The sequence below is a fragment of the Tachysurus fulvidraco genome, chromosome 2, assembly GCF_022655615.1.
Source record: "Tachysurus fulvidraco isolate hzauxx_2018 chromosome 2, HZAU_PFXX_2.0, whole genome shotgun sequence".
Taxonomy (NCBI): Eukaryota; Metazoa; Chordata; class Actinopteri; order Siluriformes; family Bagridae; genus Tachysurus; species Tachysurus fulvidraco.
The window spans coordinates 38,924,061-38,946,937 of NC_062519.1; the positions used below are offsets into that span (position 1 = coordinate 38,924,061).

The 22,877-nt window shown below is 36.7% G+C and overlaps 3 protein-coding genes across 5 annotated transcripts; all 3 read right to left on the minus strand.

The window, feature by feature from the left end:
• Positions 1–1,161: 1,161 nt before the first annotated feature.
• nqo1 (NAD(P)H dehydrogenase, quinone 1) lies at positions 1,162–7,645 on the minus strand. Of its 2 annotated transcripts, none has more exons than XM_047810569.1 (7): positions 7,372–7,645; positions 7,185–7,339; positions 3,417–3,581; positions 2,712–2,842; positions 2,483–2,596; positions 1,962–2,063; positions 1,162–1,871 (listed from the first exon to the last, which is right to left on the minus strand). In XM_047810569.1, the coding sequence occupies exons 2-7, from the start codon at positions 7,186–7,188 to the stop codon at positions 1,569–1,571; spliced, it is 819 nt and encodes a 272-aa protein (XP_047666525.1). In that variant the 5' UTR covers positions 7,189–7,339; positions 7,372–7,645; the 3' UTR covers positions 1,162–1,568. The 2 variants fall into 2 exon arrangements, with proteins under 2 accessions (XP_047666525.1, XP_047666526.1); XM_047810570.1 differs by lacking the exon at positions 7,372–7,645 and having other exon boundaries at positions 1,162–1,772; positions 1,836–1,871; positions 7,185–7,365.
• A 2,751-nt stretch (positions 7,646–10,396) lies between these two features.
• Positions 10,397–13,747, minus strand: LOC113646771 (beta-1,3-galactosyltransferase 1). Its single transcript, XM_047810493.1, has 2 exons — positions 13,563–13,747; positions 10,397–13,294 (listed from the first exon to the last, which is right to left on the minus strand). Exons 1-2 carry the CDS (start codon positions 13,595–13,597, stop codon positions 12,175–12,177), a joined length of 1,155 nt encoding a protein of 384 aa, XP_047666449.1. The 5' UTR covers positions 13,598–13,747; the 3' UTR covers positions 10,397–12,174.
• kcng4b (potassium voltage-gated channel, subfamily G, member 4b) lies at positions 13,578–21,996 on the minus strand. Of its 2 annotated transcripts, XM_027153255.2 has the most exons (4): positions 21,442–21,996; positions 19,647–20,475; positions 15,604–16,470; positions 13,578–13,663 (listed from the first exon to the last, which is right to left on the minus strand). In XM_027153255.2, the coding sequence occupies exons 2-3, from the start codon at positions 20,397–20,399 to the stop codon at positions 15,649–15,651; spliced, it is 1,575 nt and encodes a 524-aa protein (XP_027009056.1). In that variant the 5' UTR covers positions 20,400–20,475; positions 21,442–21,996; the 3' UTR covers positions 13,578–13,663; positions 15,604–15,648. The 2 variants fall into 2 exon arrangements, with proteins under 2 accessions (XP_027009056.1, XP_027009055.1); XM_027153254.2 differs by lacking the exon at positions 13,578–13,663 and having other exon boundaries at positions 14,062–16,470.
• Positions 21,997–22,877: the final 881 nt, after the last annotated feature.

Below are 22,877 nucleotides of genomic sequence, written 5' to 3' on the forward strand. Positions count from 1 at the left end.
GTTAAGGCGTAATGACGTGACTCTGCGTGCACTCGTCGAGCCCCGCCCTCTCTGTTTCTGTAAACACTTACGGAGCTCGTTCATGTAGGAAAGTTTATGAACACTATTGATCAGTTATTCATCCATTTATTATAGATAGATAGATAGATAGATAGATAGATAGATAGATAATCACATACATATGATTATGAAATTAAACCAAATAATTTTGTAAAGATTACAGAATATATATATATATATATATATATATATATATATATATATATATATATATATATATATATATATATATATATTGTTGTTCTCTGGTATTTTAAGTTATTAAATTATTATTATTATTATTATTATTATTATTATTAGTAGTAGTAGTAGTAGTAGTAGTAGTAGTAGTAGTACTAATGTACTAGTAGTAATGTTCAGAAATAGTATCATTCAATGAACGGCTTTTTATTGGTCATTTTAATAGTATCTGTGCCAAAATATTAAATTCTATTTTGTATTTAATAAAATAAACGCGTTTAAAACAAAGGAATTGATCACTTAATCAAAGAAAGAAATATAAAAGCAGAGCTAGGACTAGTCTTGCAACTCTTTATAAAGACGCTAGGGGGCGAGTGAGAGCTGTAACAAATATACGAATAGGACTAAATAATACATCACATATTTCTGAAGTTAGTTATTTATATTTTAATTTAGAACTCCTCAGATAGACTGAATTCACTAAACTAGCATTTGATAAATACCTAGATGAATCAATATATGCCTTGCACTTTATTTAAATTTCATTGCTAATATTTTGCACCTTGGGACTGAAATACATTTTCAATTCTTTTTTGTGTATGTATTGTACGTGAAAGAGTTGACAAAGAAAACTTGAACTTAAAAAATTAATTCTTTTGAAATATATTTAAAGCAATTGCTTAAAAATATAATAGGGTTAATTTATTAAAGGTTCAAAGAACCTTTACTGAGTGTAATAATTAAAAATATGATTGCAGCATATTTTGAAAAAAAAAAATTATTACTCTTATTTTCTCTCTACATATTTTCTTTACACTTGAAAGCATCATTTAACTACAGGAAATACCTGCAGTAACTGAGTGTGAGAGAGGTGTTTGTATTGCAAATCCTTGACTGAAGCAAAGAAACTTTGCCCCAGGATTGACAGTCATTTTTTATTCTTGTAGTAGATATACACTTTACACAAGATGACAAAACATTCAGTTTGGTCAAAGGTTTACTGTGTTACTGATCAAAGATCAGAGAGGTCAAAACAATGACATGTATGCTGATTAAAACTGATAAATCATGTATACTGATTGATTGATTGATAACCCATGGAAAATCTACAGTACATCTACAGACACAAATGCTGCGTTACGGTAGTACATTCATAGCCCTTACTATTTTTAGAACTTTTACATTAATATATTAGCAGTAGTTTAAAATAATAAATTTCAAAAAGAAACCTTCACATTTAATTTTCATTTTGTGCATCTTTCAAGTCTGAAAATGTATAACTCAGCTAAAATCTGGAGTTTGTTTTATCAGAAGCCGTGGATGGCTTCTTATTTAGCCTTGGTCTGGTTGTTTGGAGGAAGAGGTTTTCCCAGGTGATGTGCTGTGGTCAGGCCATATGGTTTAGATGCAAACTCCTCCTTCACCTCTGGCCGTAGTCTGAACCCTGCCTGGAAGCTGAGATCAAACAGCTCAGTGGGTGCAAAGGACAGAGGCTTTTCATTCAGCAGTCCTCCCAGTCTGGCCTTCCATGCCTCCAGCAAGGCCACTCTGGCATCATTAGGAGCATGTGCTGGACTCCAGAAGATCTGAGGGGCCAGTACCTGAAAACCACAGAAGCGCAGAACTCCACTCTGCACAAAAGATGTTAATTACTTATTGGTCCTGTTACAAGAACGACTGAATACTAAGTCTAATATCTACACAAAAAACACATATTTCACCTGTAAGGGCCACAGTGCAACATTGATGTCTCCGTTAAGGCCGTCTGGCAGGTACATGGACTCCATTCCTCCAGTAGTGAATGACAGGATGGCCTTTTTATTCTATAATATACATTAAACAGGATTAAATATGATTTATCTGCAAAATAAGTTCATTAATCCCAACAATAGTTTTTTTTTATCTGTAGCTGTGATTTATAAATTATATAATAATCATCAGCAGCAAAAACTAAAGCAAAATGGAAACAACAAGACTTGTATGAAGACACATTTAAATAAATTTAAATAAATACCCGAGTTAAGACAAAAATGAACTAAAATAAAAAAAACAAAAAAATAAATAAAAGCAAAATAAATCACAATTAGATAAAAACAGTAAAAAATAAATAAAAATAAAAACAATAAATAAAGAAACAGACAACAAATGAATTTTTTTTTCTAAAAATATTTTAGTAAATTTTAGTAAATTTAATAAAACGTTATATTTTATAGAAATGTCTTTTAGCATGTACATTTCAGACCTTGAAAAAGCCGTTGTCATAGAGGTTCTGTAAACTGTAGGCAAATCCCTGAGTCAGCACTCGGTCTATCCACCCTTTCATTATAGCAGGAACGTTGAACCAGTAAAGAGGAAACTGCAATGATCCAAAAACTATTCATTATTTTCTCTGACATTAGGAATATAGGACAAATGAGAGGACAAAACTGGGAGTGAGAATTGAAGTAAAAAGCTGGGGTATATGAAGAGACCTGGAAGATGACGAGGTCAGCCTGCTGCACTTTACGCTGCTCTTCTACAATGTCGTCACTCAGCCTGCCCTCCTTCCAGGCGAGCGCGGTCTCCTCGTTGTAGCGGAAGTGCTCAGGGGTCTTCAGATTCCCTGCGAGCAGGAAAACAACGTGAAAGTGACGTGACATACGGCTATGTACGGTGACACATACTCAGAATTCGTTCTCTGCATTTGACCCATCCAAAGTGCACACACAGCAGTGAACACACACACACACACACCGTGAACAGTGGGCAGTGGGCAGCCATTTATGCTGCAGGGCCCGGGGAGCAGTTGGGGGGGGGGGGGGGGGGGGGGGGTTAGTTGCCTTGCTCAAGGGCACCTCAGTCGTGGCCGGCCCGAGACTCGAACCCACAACCTTAGGATTACGAGTCAGACCCTCTAACCATTAGGCCACGTTGTAGTTACAGAGCAGGCTGTGGAGACTCTTCTCCGTTACAGGACAAACATAACGTCAACTCATTCAATGATAAACCTCAAACAGGAAGTGGTCATATAATGGCTGAAAATTTTTTTTACATGACCAGACCTCACCAAACCTCATATCCTAGGTGTAGTGTTATATATTAAATATTTAAGCAGAAAAGTATTTGGTCATTTCTCTTCCTCAGCCCCTGATTTACAAACACTACAGCACCTTTATTGATCTCAAACATTTACTGACCTTTGACATCATCTGCTGTAGCTACAGCTCGGAAGTTCATGGCGTAGAGATCCGACACGAGGACCTTACAGCCCTGATCGGCGAAAGCCTTCACAGCCGCATCCTTTACCGCACAGTTAAAAGATTTAGGGCTCTGGTGTGCATAAACAATCAGAACCGTCTTGTCTGTGAAACACAAAGAACACAGAGACATGAATCGAAAACTGAAGCAGGTTTCAGACCCCTTGAGTGTTTGGATCTGTACATGTTTTTGCACCTAGTATGTATATATACACACACATTTATACATACTAGGTGCAAAAACATGTACAGATCCAAACACTTTATAAACATCCACTCACCCTGACTGAAGATCTCAGTATAGATTCACTCAAAGATCTTATTCATCTTATATATTTCAAGATTTGAGAGGTTTATCATCATATCAAGAGATTTATTTTCATTATAGCTTTTGAAAAGCTCCACAAAAGATTTATAATAAATCATTGAATGAGTGACTTAACAATACACAAATTTAAAATTTGATGAGATATAGCGGTACCTCGCTACAATTATTAAAAAAAAAACCATAAAAGAATAAGAATTAATACATAATGATGACAAAAGGGAAAAAACAAGACACATTTAAATATATTTCAATAAATAAACAACTAAGTGAAGACAAAAATGGACTAAAATAAAAAAAAGACAACTACTTTAAATAAAATAAAAAAATAAAAAAATAAATCAAAACAGTAAAAAATAAAAACATTAAATAAAGAAAGAAAGAAAGAAAGAAAGAATGAAAAAGAAAGAAACATAAAATGACAAATATAATAAAATCATTTTATGTTTGTGACATAACAATACATGAATTTAAAATTCGATGTGATATAGCGGTGTCCAGCTACGATACAAAAAAAATTTCATAACAGAATAAGAACTAATACATAATGATGACAAGGTGTTTCTGTGGACTGTTCATACTCCTAGCAGCAAATGAGAAAACAAAATGTGTGCATCTGATTTATAAAACGACACGACTAGCATTAAGCATTATTAGATCTCTGCCCAGGCTTTCACTGGTGTGGTGTAACCATTGGCACTTTTTATATTACAATATGCATTTAGCTAGCTGTTGTTCTCTGTAAATGTTTTAGAATCTGAGGCAAGTGTTTTAACTTACCAGGAAATCAAAGTGTTCCCTTAAACCATCTTATGCACACAACACATGCAATAACTATTTATTTATTGTACTTATATATCTATATATTAATTTGCACTTGTTCCTTTGTACAGTTTTTCTACTATGTGCAAAAGTTAAGGCCATGTCGTTGCTATGTACCTGTACTATGCAATGACAAAGTTCTGTCTATCTGTCTATCTATATTAGAAGAGATTTTTTTTTTCTACTTCAATATATTTCGATACACTGGCATATCAAATTAAGAGCCATATATTGAATAATACTTTACCCCATTCTGATACACATCTAATATAATAATAATGTTGTGGACTGCTTGGCTAAACGTCACATGGTTCCTCATTGTCTTTTGCCTTTGAATGCAGAAGAGTCACCACAGATATTTAAAAATATGGATTTAATATTAAGTTGGTAGAAAGATGCATTAGAGGATTTGATTTGTTATTTTTTTAATGAAAATTTTAAAAACACAATTTAATAGAGACTGACATAATTCCTTTATCATTAATTATGTTTACCTTCTGCTCTGTGTTTATGTTCTGTAAAGCTGCTTTGAGACAATGTCTATTGTAAAAAGCGCTATACAAATAAACTTGAATTGAATTGAATTGATGCTGTGCCTATTGTTCTAAATAGTGCATACAGTGCAGTGTGTATTTTTATACCACATCACTATTGTATTCTCAAATCCGATTGAACATGATAATTCAAACAGACTTTAACAATAGATACAGAATCAGGATATTCAGCAAAAGCTTTAGCAAAAAGCTCTCGAGTTCAGAAAGCAATGAATTGATTAGAACTATAGTATATTTAAGTTTTTATAGTTTTCTGGGGTGTCTATGGTCCATTGGATGGGTTTCATTCAAACTTTGAGTCATGAACTTCAAGTACACGTAGGAGTATTATTAATTTGGACCTCTTGGGGTCTGTCAGTGGAATGTTCAGGAATACTGTAAAAGACTCTGGACTGTGAAAGGAAACTGAAGTACCAGGAAGAACAGCACAGGGGGAACATGCAAACCAGACAAATGTGGGACTCAAACCCTCAACCCAGGAAGCAAACACCCACTAAGCCACAATGCAAACCAGAGCTCCATATGGCCCTCATGAATATTTAAATACTAACTTTTATATTAGGAATACCTTTCTGTAAATACAGGACCTATAATCCTAATTAAGATCTATTTAATTCCAGATGACAGAGTCAAAATGTTCACCCTTGAACTGTTTCAACTCATTTGTGTAGCATGAGCAGACTAATCTCCATGAGACTCCAGATCACGTGTTCTCAGAAATTTTACCTAGCAAACACATTTGAGAAAAACTGAGGCATCATTAGAGGCAAACATACAGCCTTTTACAAATGGTATGAATTTCTCCAGTCAGACTAGACAGAAAGTGATGATTGCAATTATTTAAACATTTCTATATCATTTTTATAGCAACAACATACACAGGAACCTGTAAGGTAGCTGACACATATATACATAACTGATTAAACAGGTAATTTGTGATGAGCTGAAGTTTTCTGTGAGATCTTGAAATTAGCATACATAGAAGGAGTCTCCATTGTCAGCACTTTGTATTTTCCATTTTCTCAGTAAAATGATGAGCTGAATTTTCTTTTTCCCATTTATTTTTCACAAAAAAAAACATTTATAGCTGCTTTAAAATGAGTAGATTTAAAACTAACATGATTTGTAGACGTTCCACAATGTTAAACAATTATTTTACTCAACAATATTATTAGTAAAACATAGCAACACCAGTAGTAACAGCAACTCTATTTTGCACCGGGCTGCATCACACCATCCCCTTGATAATTTTCCTGTTAAACATGTCTACTGAGTGTTTTTTCCCTTACAAATCGAATGACCAAGTTGTGTGTATGTACCATATAAAGACCCTTGTTTTGTTTATGAAAAAAAAAGTGTTGAAATTTTTTTTTGAAAAAGTTACTATTTGCTATTATATACTATTACTATACATGTGTCCTTTACCTACAAGTATGGATGATACAGAAAAACATTTTCATGATATACAACATAAGTAAGAACCTTAATGTTTCCTAACAAGATGGAAGCAGCTTAAAACACTCTTGCATTTGGGATGGATTTAATTAATGTTACTAAAACACTAACATCTAATCAGCTACTTAATACTATACAAGTGCCTATAATACGCACAATTTTATTAGTTCTTGGTTAATGTGATATGATACCACCGATTACTAATGGGAGGTGTTTGGAGTCATGGAGTCAGGGCAATCTCCTTGGATGCAAGTGGGGAAAAATAGGAGAACACAAATACTTAGGGGGGAGAAAGACCCTTGAGCATTTTCAGGTGAGGAAAACAGATGCGCGCCCACACGCACACGCACACGCACAATTCCAAATGCAATTAACTTATATATATATATATATATAAACTAACAGTTGTGTTTTCATGCATATCAGAATGCAAAGCTCTGAACTAACGTGATCAGAATAATCTAATCAAAATAAATCAAACCAACGCATTTTAAAGGCTTTTAAACTAAATAGAATAATTAAACTAAATCATTTTTAGATTAAATAACTCACCCATTGTTGTTGTTCTTGTTAAGAGGTGTGTATTACAGTCCTGGCAGGTTGGAGAACTAGACTGAAAGTTATTTGAGGAGATTACAAACTTGTTCTTGAACAAGGATCGCGTGAGAAGCGCCTTCGAGATGTTGCGCTTGCGCACTTGACAGGACCAATGGAGAGGCGGGCGCGCACTTGACAGGACCAATGGAGAGGCGGGCGCTCGCTTGCAGGACACTGGGTTTTTAAATGGAGCTTTAAATCTAGGCAGCAGTGTAAAGCTATGTTATTTATCACGAACCTCCCTGAGCACACACAAGCGTAGTTAAATCAACAAAGTGGGGAAGTAGTGCCGCATGCGGTTGGTGAATTACTACAACTAATCCAAAGATTTAAAACAACGACGGCTTGATATGGATGTAGGTTACAAGACATTCATGAAGATAAATCACTCTCTGGAACACATATGGTCACGTGTGACTGGGCGGCGTGTAGTCGGATGATGGTCACGTGACATCATACCATCTTGTCCTGTTGGGACTCCTTTTAAAGTAAAACTTCCTATAAATGACCAGAGTGCTATTTGTACACTATATTTCCATAAGTATGTGGACAATCACACCCAAATGTGGGTCTTCTACAAAATGTTGTAGAAGATTGGACTGGCCTGTCCTGAGTTGGCACTCTGTCCAGGGTGTATCCTGCCTTGATGCCCGATGACGCCTGAGATAGGCACAGGCTCCCCGTGACCCGAGAAGTTCGGATAAGCGGTAGAAAATGAGTGAGAGAGATAATCTAAACTAAATCCCTGAACACTAGTCAAATGATAGAACACTCTTTTGAATGAGCACCTCTTTTACACACATTAACACGCCTCCATCTACGGGTGTGTGTTTTTAGAGGCCAGAGCACCAGAATGATATTTGCATATTTGCATGAAAATTGTAAAAAGAGTTCAGGTATGAACCCAAACCCTGCTTCAACACCATACTGCCTTTATTAAGACTTTAAATTTTATATTTTTATATCGTGGGTTTGTTAACTTTATGCACTGAAGAGATTAATCAGAGTTGCAAGGCTGACCTTCCAAGGCTAGATAAGAAAAAATATGTGGTGAAACAGGAATGAACACATTCTGTGTTAAGTTGGAACAATATGGGAAAGAATCTTGTAGCAAAAAAGAAAACACAGTTGAAAAGTTTAAACAAGAAATGATTTAATATCAAAAGATGAATATAAGACAATAGCTCAGAATTACCAATCTGGACACACAAGACAGGTTGGGTCCAAAGATTCCAGATGTTGGTGACAAATTCTGACCTTACCATCTTTGTGCCCCAGAAGAAATTTGTCTGATGTAGATACACATCAGACCAGACTACATTTTTCTAGTTTTGGTGATCATGTGCCCATTGCAGCCTCCGACCAGCGAATATGACCAGTGAATGGCTGATTAGATAACTGCATGAATGAGTAGGAGTACATCAGGGCACAACTTCATTCCAGTAGCCATTAATAGAGTAGAATGTCTTATTATTAACTATTTTATGTCATTGTTAAAATTGTGAGACATTATCTAACTAAGGCGTTGATGGCATGGGATAATCGTTCCAGTTTATTCAATGTTTCCAGCTTTGTGTATGTTGGGCAATCAATCGTAAGGTTGTGAGTTTGAATTTCAGGTCCATTTTTCATGTGCAGGTGAGAGATCAAAACTACTGGAAGTAAGATGCATATTACATTTACAGCATTTCGCAAATACCCTTATCCAGAGTGACTTACATTATCTCATTTTTATACAACTGAGGGTTAAAGGCCTTGCTCAGGGGCCCAACAGTGGCAGCTCCATAAACCTGGGATTCAAACTCACAACCTTACAATTGGAAGCCCAACACCATAACCACTTGGCTACCACATGCAGGGTTGTTACTTTTTTTTGGTTGTTTTTCAGACACAGGAAAACAGCTGACCCCTTCTTGTTTCTCTTGACTGTACTTAAACAACCATCACTCACAGACAGACAGACAGACAGACAGACAGACAGACAGACAGACACACACACACACACACACACACACACACACACACACACACACACACACACACACACACACACACACACACACACACACACACACACACACATGGAAGTTGTGGCCTAATGGTTAGAGAGTCTGAATCCTAACCCTAAGGTTGTGGGTTCGAGTCTCGGGCCGGCAATACCACGACTGAGGTGCCCTTGAGCAAGGCAATGCAGCGAACCCCCCAACTGCTCCCCGGGCGCCGCAGCATAAATGGCTGCCCACTGCTCCAGGTGTGTGTTCACGGTGTGTGTGTTTACTGCTGTGTGTGTGCACTTTGGATGGGTTAAATGCAGAGAACGAATTCTGAGTATGGGTCACCGTACTTAGCCGTATGTCATCACGTCACACACACACACACACACACACACACACACACACACACACACACACACACACACACACACACACTGCATTTCAGGATTTTCGTTTTATAACTCGTTCACCACTAGGTGGCATAATTGATTTTCTTTTAATACAGAACTAACCTTACTAGTAATCTGACCTGAAGGTAATTTTATTGAACAATAGTACATAAGGGTTGAACTGGTTGGACTTTAAGTTGTTTATATACAAAGGTCATAGTAACAGCCCACAAACCATTAGTATTGTCATATCTTCTGAGTGTTTCCATTGTTGTCACATGTTTTTTTTCAAATTAACTGAAGTACATGCCAATTAAATGTACTGATTCATGTCCTGGAGCCATTGTAATTAGTTCCTCACTCAACAATAATGTTTAATCAATCTTTAATGTGACATATTTTTATGAATGTAACATAAATAGTTTTCACATTAGCCTACAATTTACTTATCTGTTATGTGAGACTGCATCAGACGTATGAATTAGATGACGCACCATAGTTTATGGTACAACTACTTAAATATTTACACAGCTTGCTCTTTCATCTGGGCAAAGCCAGTAAAATTATTCATTGATTAACTAATGTAGTTCGGTATTAAGAATGATTAAATCGAATCTATGTTGTAATCTGTGCTGGAACCTTATGATTTATTGTGGTACTTTATGAAAGACCACCTCTGTACACACATACACACACTGGTGAACAAGTTTTATGTACAGAACAAAGGTTATGTAAACTTGTATATTCAGCAGGCATATAAACTGAAAATCAACAACTTTTCAACTTTGTTTAAGAAAGAAATTTTAATGACACGTAGCACAGTTTTGAGAAGACGTATGTCTCTAAAAAAACCTATATTTTATTTACAATTATTTCCCTGATTTTCTGTCATTCATACATGGTTTATCTAATATAGATAAAGTCCCATCAGATGTCGACAAATTACACCACAAAATGCATTATTTACAGTGCTTTAGGTAACCAGTCAAGTTTTTTTTTTTAAAAATCCAGAGTTTATTCCATAGTCTAGGATTTTCATGTATTTGTGTTTGCCAGAGTGAAGGATTGCTTTTTTGCATGTGCAGGTGGTGATGTAAAATAAAACATAAGAAAACTTTACATGTTCATGTCCATTTTCTTACACGTTTCATTTCAAACATATGAGGTAAAAAAAATTAAATATTGCATCTTTGGTGTTGCCTCACCATGAAATACTTATAAGTGCTCAGTTCGGTGCTGCTCATTTTAATTCAAACATTACATACCACATATTATGTATTTTTCAGTAATGTAATGGGTTCATGAACAAATACAATCAAATCAAAAGTATTTCAATGATTTTTTATGGGTGCTGTATCATGGCTGACCCTGTGCTCTGACCCCAACTATGCTTAACTATGGAATTGCACTAGGTTTAACCTTTCACTTAAGTTTTTTGTGTTTTTAGTGTAGCGAGTTCATTTTTACAAAATGTAAATGAGTATAGTGCAATTTGCAAATGCAAAATCCTTTTACTCCTTTCTGCTACCTTTTTTACACTACTCACAGTGTTTGGGATTTTGTTAGCAACAACAACGACAATAATAATAATAATAATAATAATAATAATAATAATAATAATAATAATAATAATAAAACTAAAAACACAACTATTTAAAGACAGGTGATAAATGAAATGAAAAAACAAAACAAAACAAAAGCCCTGTTGGGATGTGGATTTTACTTATTTTCTTAGCGAGGGTTGAGCTGACTAATCCACTTTGTGTTACTGTAGATCAACAGTGCCAATTAAAATATCTTAAATCCAGTAAAAATGTATATATGTTTCCTTATACTAAGATTACAATAAATCTAAGAATTCTCTAAATTGTTCTATTATTATTATTATTATTATTATTATTATTATTATTATTATTATTATTATTATTTTATTTTTTATTATTATAATTATTTTGCTAATTTTAAGTAATAATTTCTATAAACAAGCAAAACTTAGAAAAAATAGAATAAAAAAGGTTTAGTAATCTTAGTAATAACATCATTTTGACTACATTCAAGATATTTTAACTTGTTAAGATATATTTTTTTTTACAAAGAACACAAAGCTTTTATGACTGTTCACCTTTATCCTATGATAAAACAGCTCTATCCTGATGGCAAAGCTCTCGTCCAGGATGAATCATATACACTGGGCTTCACTCAAATAAATCAAACACCTATAGAAAAATTATGGAGTAACAGATTGTGGAGAAGTGCTCTCCAGTAAAAACATCGAAACACACACGGATCATATATTTTTTGGAAAGGTTGCATTCCTTTCACCAGTACAGTTCTACAGACTTAGCTATAAACCTTTATATACTAAATCACTGTGTATTCTTAATTTATCACCAGCCTGTATATTTAAACATGTACCAATATACTCAAGTGTCCTCAGGTATCACCTCTATTCTGATTTTCGAGTTTCACTTACTTTCTTTCTTACACAAACCCTTAGATTGCACCTAATATTCGATAATCCATATCAATTCCTCCTAAATCCTTATATAAAATAATCCAAGGTTAACAATGTGGTCCTGGTTTCTTGAGGTCTGTCCAAGAGTTAACTTGTTCCTGTAAGCTACGTGTTGTTGTAGCAATGAGTTTTGAGTAATGACAGCGGTTGTAAGGAACTGGGAAGACGTTGAAGAGGCTCTGATCAGCCTGACTGGTGTACTGTATTCCCATATACCTCATACATAATCCTAAATATACGTCTTCGATATAAACTGGTTTGACGTGCTTGGAGCCTTCAAGGAGCTTTTCTGGAATGTCCATGGAGAGCACGTAGCCCAATCCCAGAGCGTATGGTGGATAAAAGTCTTCAGGAAACACATCTTTTGGCAGAAACCATTTGGATTGGGGGTTTCTCAAAACAATAGCCCCCCTAGCAACAAGTCCTGTCATGTAGTTCTCCCTGGGTGCATTTAGAAGCATACTCATTAAAACATTCACATTTAGGAACATGTCTGAGTCGATCTTCATGGCGTAAGAGGTGTTTTGACAGTAGGTTGTCAACCATTCCATAATCACCATAGTTTTGATAGTCAGATTCTTATAGCTGTCTATAAAATCGCTCTGAATGATGTCATGGTATTCCTCGCTCTCATGCAAGATCTTCTGCTCTAGCTCCTCTCTCCCTTCAGGTCCAGGCTGACCAAGTATGAAGAAAACCCTCACGACTTTGTCCATAACCATCTTCTCAGAACCCCAGGTGTTTCGGACGGCATCGCGAGCTTCCCTGTTGTATGGTGCCACAGGTACCATCAAGACCAAGAAGGGCTTTTCATTCTTACACCTTTTTGATTCGTTTATAACGAAATGATACACACAGGGATATGCCACATGGTATGTAGTTTCAGGTGTACACTGCTCACCTGGTAATGCAGAAGATGATATCTCACTTACGTGAAAGAAGGCAGATGTCCAGTCTAGTGAAGATGCACTGATGGTAGTTTTTGCACCCCTTCTTGAATTGTTGTATGTAGTGTTGTATATCCTCTGAAACGTATCAGACCAAAAATCTCCCACTTCTGTTAAATTGACATAGTAGATGACTAACATGACCGTGGCGACAAGTAGGAAGAAGCCAATTCGGAGTCGAGAACACCGACATTCAGATGCTGCTTCTGGGATATCCAGGCTGAAATAAAATCAATAGATTACATTATTAAATTTGTCGTAACAAATTCAATAAAGTAATTAAATATTTTTTATCATAAATATATAAGCTAATACAGCATAACTAAACTAGAGAAATTTTCTAAAGCAACATGTTACTTCTTTTCATTAGCAGTACTATAAGCCGTGCTGTATCTTCAGACTGACAAACAAAAAAAGGGGCATGCAAAATTAATCACACCACCAACATTGTTAAATAAAGCCAGGTAAAACAAGAATAAATGAGGTACCTTCTTTCCCCAGTTTTGCTGGTGCTTTCGACCATTTTATGTTGCTGCTAAAAGTACAGGATTGTTCTTTGTCATCTGGCACGTCTTAGTTCCTGAAGCAACTGAGAGACACAGCAGTTTACAGACGTAAAGCAGAGAAAAACTACCTGGTTTCCTCATTTGACCACGCCCATACACATGTTCCTAGTTTCACGCTCCAGGGGAAAATAAGTGGTAGAGACAATTAGAATTGAATTTATTTAATCCTGAAAAAAAAATTAAATGATACAGAAGTTTTCCATCCCTCACAAAATACAGCCTTTCAAAAGCAGTTGAAAGTGCACTATACGTTAGTCTGATATGAGAGGTGCCATGCCCGAGATTATATTTTCTCTCTGTAACCATACAACTAGTCTAAGCCATTTCCTCTGGGTATACACATGGTGTTTCTAAAAGAAGGTGTCATCATAAGCCACAGTCATATGTTTCAATGAGCCTTGATCTGCCTTGATTACCAAGATGTAAACCTAAACAAAAGAAAGGGTTTTTTTTAATTATTATTATTCTAGATCAGATTTAACTTCCTATTGCAAGTTAATAGCTATGAATTAAAGGTAATTGGACTTTTTTCATAAATGTTTAGGACTTAGAACATGTTGACATGTTCAAACGGAGTGGATCAAGACATGGATGTATGTTTACGACCTTTCCCTTGCGTCGTAACCTGAAACCGTGAACTCAAAGAGGTGAACAAAGGATGGAATATCTAAGAGGTGTGACATGTGGCAGCCTATTTACCTGAACAGGCTTACGCTGTCAAGTGATAACTTGCCCAACCTGGGGCCAAACCATAAATTATTTATTACCAGTTTTATTTACTAAGCTTTCTAACGTTGAAGATTTGAATGAGTGTTAAAAGCGATAAGCTGTGGAAAAAATAAAACAATGAAAAGGTGTAATGGAAGCACTTTAATAATTTTCAGAATGCAGGTTTGTTTGTGTGTGTGTGTGGGGGTAGTTTATTACAGTACAAAGTACAAAACCTGTAAGAAGCTAACACCAGCAGATCTACATTCTCCCATGTCACTGTTTACTATTTTTAAATATACACAGTTGAGGCTTCATCTCAGAGTTCTTATTTTGAGATTACATAACAAAAAACACATGTAACCTCAAACTTTCTCCTTCTGTCACTAGCTTTATAGCATTTATTCATTTCTTTTATCTCTTTATTTTTGTTGCTTAATATATCAATTAATATATCAATCAGACTTTGACAGTAAATCAATCAATAAATGAAGCAGCATAAGAATCCCTTTTATTCAAGAGCATTTGTCAAGCACAGGAATTCATTTTGTTATAACTGAAACTGCCCAAGTGAGTATTGCACAAAAGCAAGACTTTCAAGTGTTTAGAAAGTGTTACAACACCCGAAGGAAGGACGTAAAAACAACAGATCTAAAAATGTGCAAAAATAACAATAGATATGTTCTATTAATCTCCATTAGAACTAAGTAAAAATTATGACATTACTGATTAGATATAGTTGAATTAAACAAAGAATTTATTTCACTTACCATTTCAGGATTAATTTGTTAGAAATGAATGGTAGTGTGCCAAATGTGTGAATGTTTATTTATTTATTTATTTATTTATTTATTTGCTATCCCGACCGTATGTTTACAGAGACCAAGCAAAAAAAAAAATGATGTTTTGTAATAGATATTTTTGGAAATATACATACAAGTCAGGTTAAAAGCAGAACAGTCCTAATCCTAAAATAGCCTAATCCACAGTTGTTACTGTTACTCTTATTATTGTACCTGTATACGTTGTTACTGTCGTACAGTATAATCAGAATATTTTAGACATATATAATCACTATAAGCACACTCATACAAATATTATGAAGTAAATAACTTCAATCAAGTACTTCACTTTTATTATTAGTCATGATATGCAGATGAGGCCAAACAAACAAGACAAATCCCGAACACATTTACTGTAAAGCCAAAGCTACTTTCTTGAGATTCCTGTTTTTAGTGAGTGAAGATTCACTCACCATTACAAGTGTTTCTGCAAACCCCATGATCACTAGTTCCAGCATCTATGGCAAGCCCGAGCATGATGTGTCTACTAGAACAGTTTTTTCAGGCCCGTCCCTATTCTCACCCTCATGCAGTTTGTTAGAATATCCTTGAGTCCAATAGTAGGTGTTCATCTCAGATTCTACCCAGACCTCATCTGCAGCTAATAAGGCAGCTCTTTCATCTTTGCATATCATTTCGTGTTCCTGTCTCAGATCACGGTAGGAACGTGAGAACACGTGGAAAATAGAGGTAGCTGGGAAGGCCATGATGAGGATTCCACTCAGGATGCTGCTAAAAGCCACCACCTGTCCAGGGATGGTGCGTGGTACCATGTCGCCATAGCCCACGGTGGTCATGGAAATAATCGCCCACCAGAAACACGCAGGGATGCTGCTGAATCCGTGGCGCTCGCTCTCAGCCAAGTGTACGAGAGGCGAGAACAACGTGACAGCCACGCAAACAAACAAGAGCAGGAGACCAAAATCATGCAGGCTCCTTTGCACCGTCAGTCCGAGAGTCTGCAGTCCAAGGGAGTGCCTCACCAACCGCATGACGTACAGGATACGCAGGGCACGCAGGAGCCTCAGGATCAGACCCAGCTTATCCAAATATCCCCCACCAACATTCTTATGATCGCCCAGCCTCAGATCTCTCTCGTCCACCAGCAGGGAGATGTAGTATGGCAAAATGGCCACAGCGTCAATAATGTTCAGTGGCCCGCATGCAAATTCTAGCTTGCTACGTGCCTGAAGAAAACGTAGAGCAAGCTCAAGGGTAAACCAGGCTACACACACAGTCTCCACGATGAATATCTGTTGACACTTCTGGGAACATTCGCCCTGTTCGAGAAGAAAGTTGCGATTAACCTTAAGCTTACCTGTAGAGTATTAATAATTACTACAAACATATTAACTGCATTTTCCCTCAAATACGTAATGTCTCGGATTCTTCAAAACTTTTTTTTCTTTTTTAAAAAAAAGCACTGGTAAAAATGATGTGTTGGATATACTTAAAATATGTATGCACCATTTTTGCATCACACTTTTTAAGTAAACCCAACTTGGAAAAAAAATACTTAAAATTAACAAGACAACTGTTGTTACATGTACTTACATTTTTGGGTACACAAAACATTGTTTACTTAAAAAATATATGTAACAGAATCTAATAAGTAATTGCAAGTTAAATTAACTTAAAATTTAAGCTCATTTCTGTTAAAAAAAAAAAAAAAAAAAGACAATTCATTGAGTTGTACCAATGTAAAATCTTATTGTAGATTATTAGCTATTGGTCTGCATACTGCACTGCTGCTTGGATGGGTTAAACACAGAGCACAAATTCCAAGTATGGGTCACCATATGCCACTTCACTAAAATAAATTACACATGCAAATCACACAAAATAAAGCATTTCACTTTATTTTTTGAAACAGGCTGCAATGCAATGGTGAAGCCTAAAACCACACATCATGAATGTACAACAAATGTGTCACATTAACAAATGAAAGTTCACTTCCAACAGGACACTTCCTTCATGCTGCCCCTTTGTAATACTTTCTTGCTCTGAACTAGAAGTAGAAAAAAACAGTGTTATATTTAGTATGAATAGGTTAGACATTGCAGTGTCTTACTAACATAGACCTTTTCAGTAAAAGATTGTATATACTAAAATGACCTAATATTACACGGACCAGGGCGGGAACAGAATTATCTTAATGCAAACATGCCAACGCGATGCATGGTCATATTCCTCTGAAATAAACAAATTAAACACTAGAACATTCATTCGATGGAGTCACACTGCTTTCAGCAGTCGCACAATCGTGTGCACACCCGTTCCTCCGTTCATACAATAACTTATTTGTACAATCTAGACTTTCATATATATTTAAGTAACACATTTCTAATTGTTGAAGCTAAATTCGTAGCAATTCAGAAATTCAATTTAAAAAAGTTTATTTCTTGACCACAAACGCATTAACACAAATAAACGAATGTACCTTAAAACGACATCTTACCTCTTTTCAGCGTCTTCGCCTCTTTGCGTTTCAGAAAATATCTTCACCTAACACTACAAACAAGTGTTTATTAATGTCAAAACCTCAAAATCAAATATTTTGCTTAGTTTATAGAAATTTAAGCTTACCTCTTTCCACCGTCTTCACATGTGCATCACAAAATGGATCCAGTTTTTTCCAGATTTGCATATCACGTGGCTCAGTCATATACTTAAAATATTATGTTATAATTACTTAGTTTTTATGCAATTTTAATACTAGTTGACGTGACATGTTTTTTCATTATATTTAGGCATACACTTAGGTTCACCTTGTAACTTATATATTTATGTTACAGACACTATATATGCTAAGTAGAGGTTGAAAAGTTGAAAAGTAAAATTACTTTGTTATTTGTGTTTAGTTTTTTTATTTTTATAAGTAATGGTTGTTCAGCCAACGAATCGTTTTTTAGAGTGTGGGTAATGAATATATTGGTAAGGTCTCTTAAACATTTATGAGGAATGGGTATTTTTGTAGAAGCTTTTATTTGGTTTGTGTAGCACTTTTAACAATAGACATCTTCATTCAAGGAAACTTTGCAAAAATCAAGAACAAAACAGACAAGATGAAAAAACCTGCAGAGGAATTAGACTCAAACAGGAAAAACATCCTTTTCTGCATACCTAAACAGAATTTGGTTGTAATCCTATCGTAGGTGCGTCTACAGTATGCTGCTGTAGCACTGCTGTGCCTTATTAACTGCTAATCAGTCAGAGATACTGCAAGACCTTTCATCAACTTTTACAGACTCACATCTCAAAAGTTAATAGCTTTGAAAATGTTTAACAGATATTTCATATTAACAGATTATAAATTGCTTGTTGTTGGCGTGCCCATGCTTAGACCTTACTGGGATTTCTCAGGATTTTTGTTGTTTTCTGTGTACAGGGAAACATGTTGGTTCTTGTCTGGGGCAATCACTCTCTCTCTCTCTCTCTCTCTCTCTCTCTCTCTCTCTCTCTCTCCCTCACACACTCACACACACACACACAGACACAGACACGCACACACACACACACACTCCAGCCATGCCTGCTTTGTGTTGCTTTTCTGGGGAAACGCTGCTCTGCTGCTTTCTTCCTGCTCTGCTGCTTTTCCCTCTCTCTCTCTCTCTCTCTCTCTCTCTCTCTCTCTCTCTCTCTCTCTCTCTCTCTCTCTCTCTCACACACACACACACAAACACACACACACACACACTCCAGCCATGACTGCTTTGTGTTGCTTTTCTGGGGAAACACTGCTCTGCTGCTTTCTTCCTGCTCTGCTGCTTCTCTCTCTCTCTCTCTCTCTCTCTCTCTCTCTCTCTCTCTCTCTCTCTCTCTCTCTCTCTCTTACATACACTCCAGCCATGCCTGCTTCCTGTTGCGTTGTGCTGCTCTGGTGCTCCCCCTCCCCTCTCTCTTTCTCTCTTTCTCTCACTCTCTCTCTTATACACACACACACACACACACACACACACACACACACACACACACACACACACACACACACACACACACACACACACGCCAGATGAAGGAGACAGAGATTAAGCCTACATAGATTACATATACATAGGTTATGTGACTATTGTTCAGTTATTAATCCAAAACTGAATGGAAGTAAAAAAAAATCTCTTTCCAAATCTGAAATCCAATCATATTTTTTTCTTTAAAATCTTTAAAATTCATCATCAAATATAAAGAATTTAAAGATAACTTTATCTTTGGTATATCAACTAATTCATTTGTAATTTAGCTAGTTAAATTAGAATGCTTGTTAAGCTTTATATATTAGCTTGTTAAATTAGTTATCCAGGTCTAATAGGGGTAAATAAACATAACCAGCAATCCAGGTTTGTGTGAATTTGTAGAATATTTTACTTATGACTGATTCTAGCAAACTAGCTAGTCATACAGGAAGTACTGTTCTGTGGTTGGTTATAAGGACAAAGGTATCATGTACTGATGCACCTACCCTGCTTTCCTCTTCTCTGAGCTCAGGCATGGTGCTGATGCACAAGCTAACCACGGTCACAACGATCATTGCCACGGAGATGTAGGCAAAGCTCTTGCCCATCCAGCCAGAGTGTGGGTTATCCACCATGTCCCTCAGACGGTTCAAGAAGCCATGGAACCCTTCCCCCTTCTCTTGTATTGGTTGTTTCTTTAGCCACTTCTGCCTCCGGGCCTCCTCTTTCCGCTTCTTCTCAGCCATCTCCTCCACGCAGGTGATCATAACGCGCCTACAGCAGCGCTCCATCCCGGTGGGCTCAATGCCCCAGTAAGCAAGCTCGTCTGAGAGAAAAACGGAACACGCCTGCCTCAGCAGCCTCAGCTTTCCAGCCGCCAAGAAGTTGAGGATGACGCGGAAGGCAGTGGCACTTCGATCGAAGAAGAACTCACGGCTCAACTCATCGTAATCATCACACAGTCGAGCGATGTCTTCAAGACTGCTGCAGTAACGTAGCTGGCCCAAACGGGAGAGTGGGAAGTCATCCAGGGTGCTCCAGGCAAATGTGTAACGATCCCCACCAACATTCACGAGGGCCTGTTTGCTGTGGTCGACATTTGAGAGCGCAGAGGGGTCACGTAGCAGCTGAGCTCGCTGAAAGTATACTCCTTTAATGGTTTCAGTCTCAGGGATCTCGGTAAAAAAACGGTCGAGGCTGCTGTCATCTGTGCTGATGGAGAAATTGCTGAAGTCATTTGTATTGCTTATGATAGGCATGATGTCAAGCCAGACACGTACAGGAGCTGCTGTGGAAGCTGTGCTTTTGTTGTATACAGTTTACAAACAAGGGAGTCTGTAATGAGAAGAAACGGAATTAAGAAAACCAGAGAAAACAGTAAAAGAAGTCATAGGCTTTCCAGGGCTTGTTAAATCCGTAAACATTGGTGTCTTTGACAGCACTTATGCTTATATTCTTGTGAGTTCATCTGATTTAACAAAAAATTGGAAATGATTTTACTTGGACTGTTACAAATATCAGAAATGTCAGGAACATCCTGGACAGTTGAAAAAAAAAAAAAAAAAAAAATAAAAAGCGACATTTTTCCAATCTACACCTCAAGCCTGTGTCCAATGTAGATCTTGTCTGACAAAACCAGGACCTGTTTTCTTCTTTTTATGTTGTAGCGCATCCACCTCCTGGTTCGACATGTTGTGCATTTCATAAATGCTTTTCAGCTGGTCATTTGAGTGACTGTAGACTTCAAGTCAGATTTAAACTGTCTGAGCGGGTATTCCGATTTCTGTTAAAGACTATATTTAATGTATTCAAAACAAGTATGAAAGCAAATGGCCTTTGAGACTCACTATGCAACCATTAGTGTCTGCTTTTTAGTGTGAACAAAAAACCTTTTGATATGAAAACAACATTTGTAAATGGATCCATAATAAAGTTGGCAAATCACCAGAGAGAGAGAGAGAGAGAGAGAGAGAGAGAGAGAGAGAGAGAGAGAGAGAGAGAGAGAGAGTACCCACAGTACCATTAGGGGATAGTTTTTCCATCACCGCAGCAAAGTCATAAGCAGAACTGTTTACAAGCTGCAAACTCTATATGCCGAAGACTGATGTCAGTTTAATCCTTCATTTATTTCTTTACTCTGTCTTTCTGCAGCTTTTGCTCCATAAATGCTTATTTTATCACCATTCTACACGTGATTCTAATCTGTTTATTCAAATTCTATTCATCTCCAGCACCGCACAGCTCGTCCAACCCCCATCCCTCTCCAAAACAGCCTCAAAATACATTCTCTTTGGCACTTACCTGATATACATGTATGGTGCTCTTTCCTCCTAAACACGTCACTCTTCACCTCGAATACACCATCAATCACTTCCAACAACAAATAACGAAGAAGATATTTTTTATTTCTATCACTCAGAACAGCTCATACTCTTGTTATACATAGTTTTTTGGCTGGAGGCACGGTTAAGACGCATTGTAAAGTGTGGCCGCGCGCCCTGCCGTCCAGCATCTCCGAGCTCGCTGGAGTTAAACGCCGTTGTGTTCATGCGCCACGGCGCGTGCTGACTCCTGTTGTTTCTGTTCACGTTGCAAGAACTAATCCGCCAATCCCATCCACATCAGCGGGAAGGCTTTGGTAACCCCGGGAGAAAAAAAAATATACACACACTCTTTTTAAGTCTCAGAATAAAACCGATTATCTGCGGATATCAGGTGATACCTGGATACCTGGCTGTGGATTCCGCATGGACCAACGCGTAAAATTCAATCAAAAGACATTCCCTTAGTTGCTCTTATTGATGGTGATAAAGAGTACTATCTGACACACGGCTCATAAACTTTCATTATTGTCCTGCAGGATTGAGCTTTCGTGCCTGCATAAGTCTTTGCATATGATTTTCATAATTTCCATGCTCAACAACTGCTGAGCTCTTGTGGAACTATTAAGATAGAAATGAAAACACAGTGTTTCATCAAACTAAATTATGCAGTGTTGTTCTGAAAGCTAAAGAGAAAGATAACCTTTTAACGTAACCATAAACAAACAATGGGAACCATGAAAATGCCTAGGAGAGGCAATTATCTGGACTGGTGTTGAATCTAATGTTGCTTGGCTCCTGATCTTGCAGAATAACGAGTATCAAGGATTAACTTTAATCATGGCAAAACATTTCCTTAAATGTTATGTTATAGAAAAAAGAAACATGTTTGCTGAATCAGGGGAAAAATGAGTTTATAGTTTGATGTTTTTGAGCTGCCTTAGGTCGTCCTTGATTATCTTGTATTAGTAATTCAGAATAGCAGAGTGTCATGGGTGTCAGGTTGGCACTGGTGAGAAATCTGTACTGTATGCAAACGTCTTATGTCAGCTCAAACATCTTGATGTCTTAATGTCTTAAGGCACAACAGAAGTCTGACTAGTCAAAGAATAAAAGAATTCAAAAAAAGGAGCTCTGAAAATTTGTTTTATTTTATGTGAAAGAAGGCACATTGGTTTATTTAGTGGGATGGTGGTGAATGGTTATCATCTAATATTACTTTGTTTCTGGAATTTCTATCTTTTATAATTTCATATTGAAATAGCTAAATTGTCAAAATAAACTCATTGTGTTAGAGAGATAAAAGATTGGCTGAGCTGTAATTTTCTGTTGGTAAACTCTGATAAGAGAGAAATACTATTTATTGGTTCAAAAAGCAGAACACAGTAGCTCGCACAATTCAACTTCCATTTAGAG

Bases quoted from the DNA above. Each gene is read 5' to 3' on its own strand.
- LOC113646771 (XM_047810493.1), bottom strand. From the start codon at position 13,597: ATGGTCGAAAGCACCAGCAAAACTGGGGAAAGAAG. The intron at 13,295-13,562 runs GTACCTCATTTA...ATTTTATTTCAG, and splicing joins AGCAAAACTGGGGAAAGAAG to CCTGGATATCCCAGAAGCAG.
- nqo1 (XM_047810569.1), bottom strand. The intron at 2,843-3,416 runs GTCAGTAAATGT...TCCTGCTCGCAG, and splicing joins TACAGCAGATGATGTCAAAG to GGAATCTGAAGACCCCTGAG. The intron at 2,597-2,711 runs GTCTCTTCATAT...GGATCATTGCAG, and splicing joins CTGACCTCGTCATCTTCCAG to TTTCCTCTTTACTGGTTCAA.
- kcng4b (XM_027153255.2), bottom strand. From the start codon at position 20,399: ATGCCTATCATAAGCAATACAAATGACTTCAGCAATTTCTCCATCAGC. The intron at 16,471-19,646 runs GTAGGTGCATCA...CTTCTCGAACAG, and splicing joins TCAGAGAAGAGGAAAGCAGG to GGCGAATGTTCCCAGAAGTG.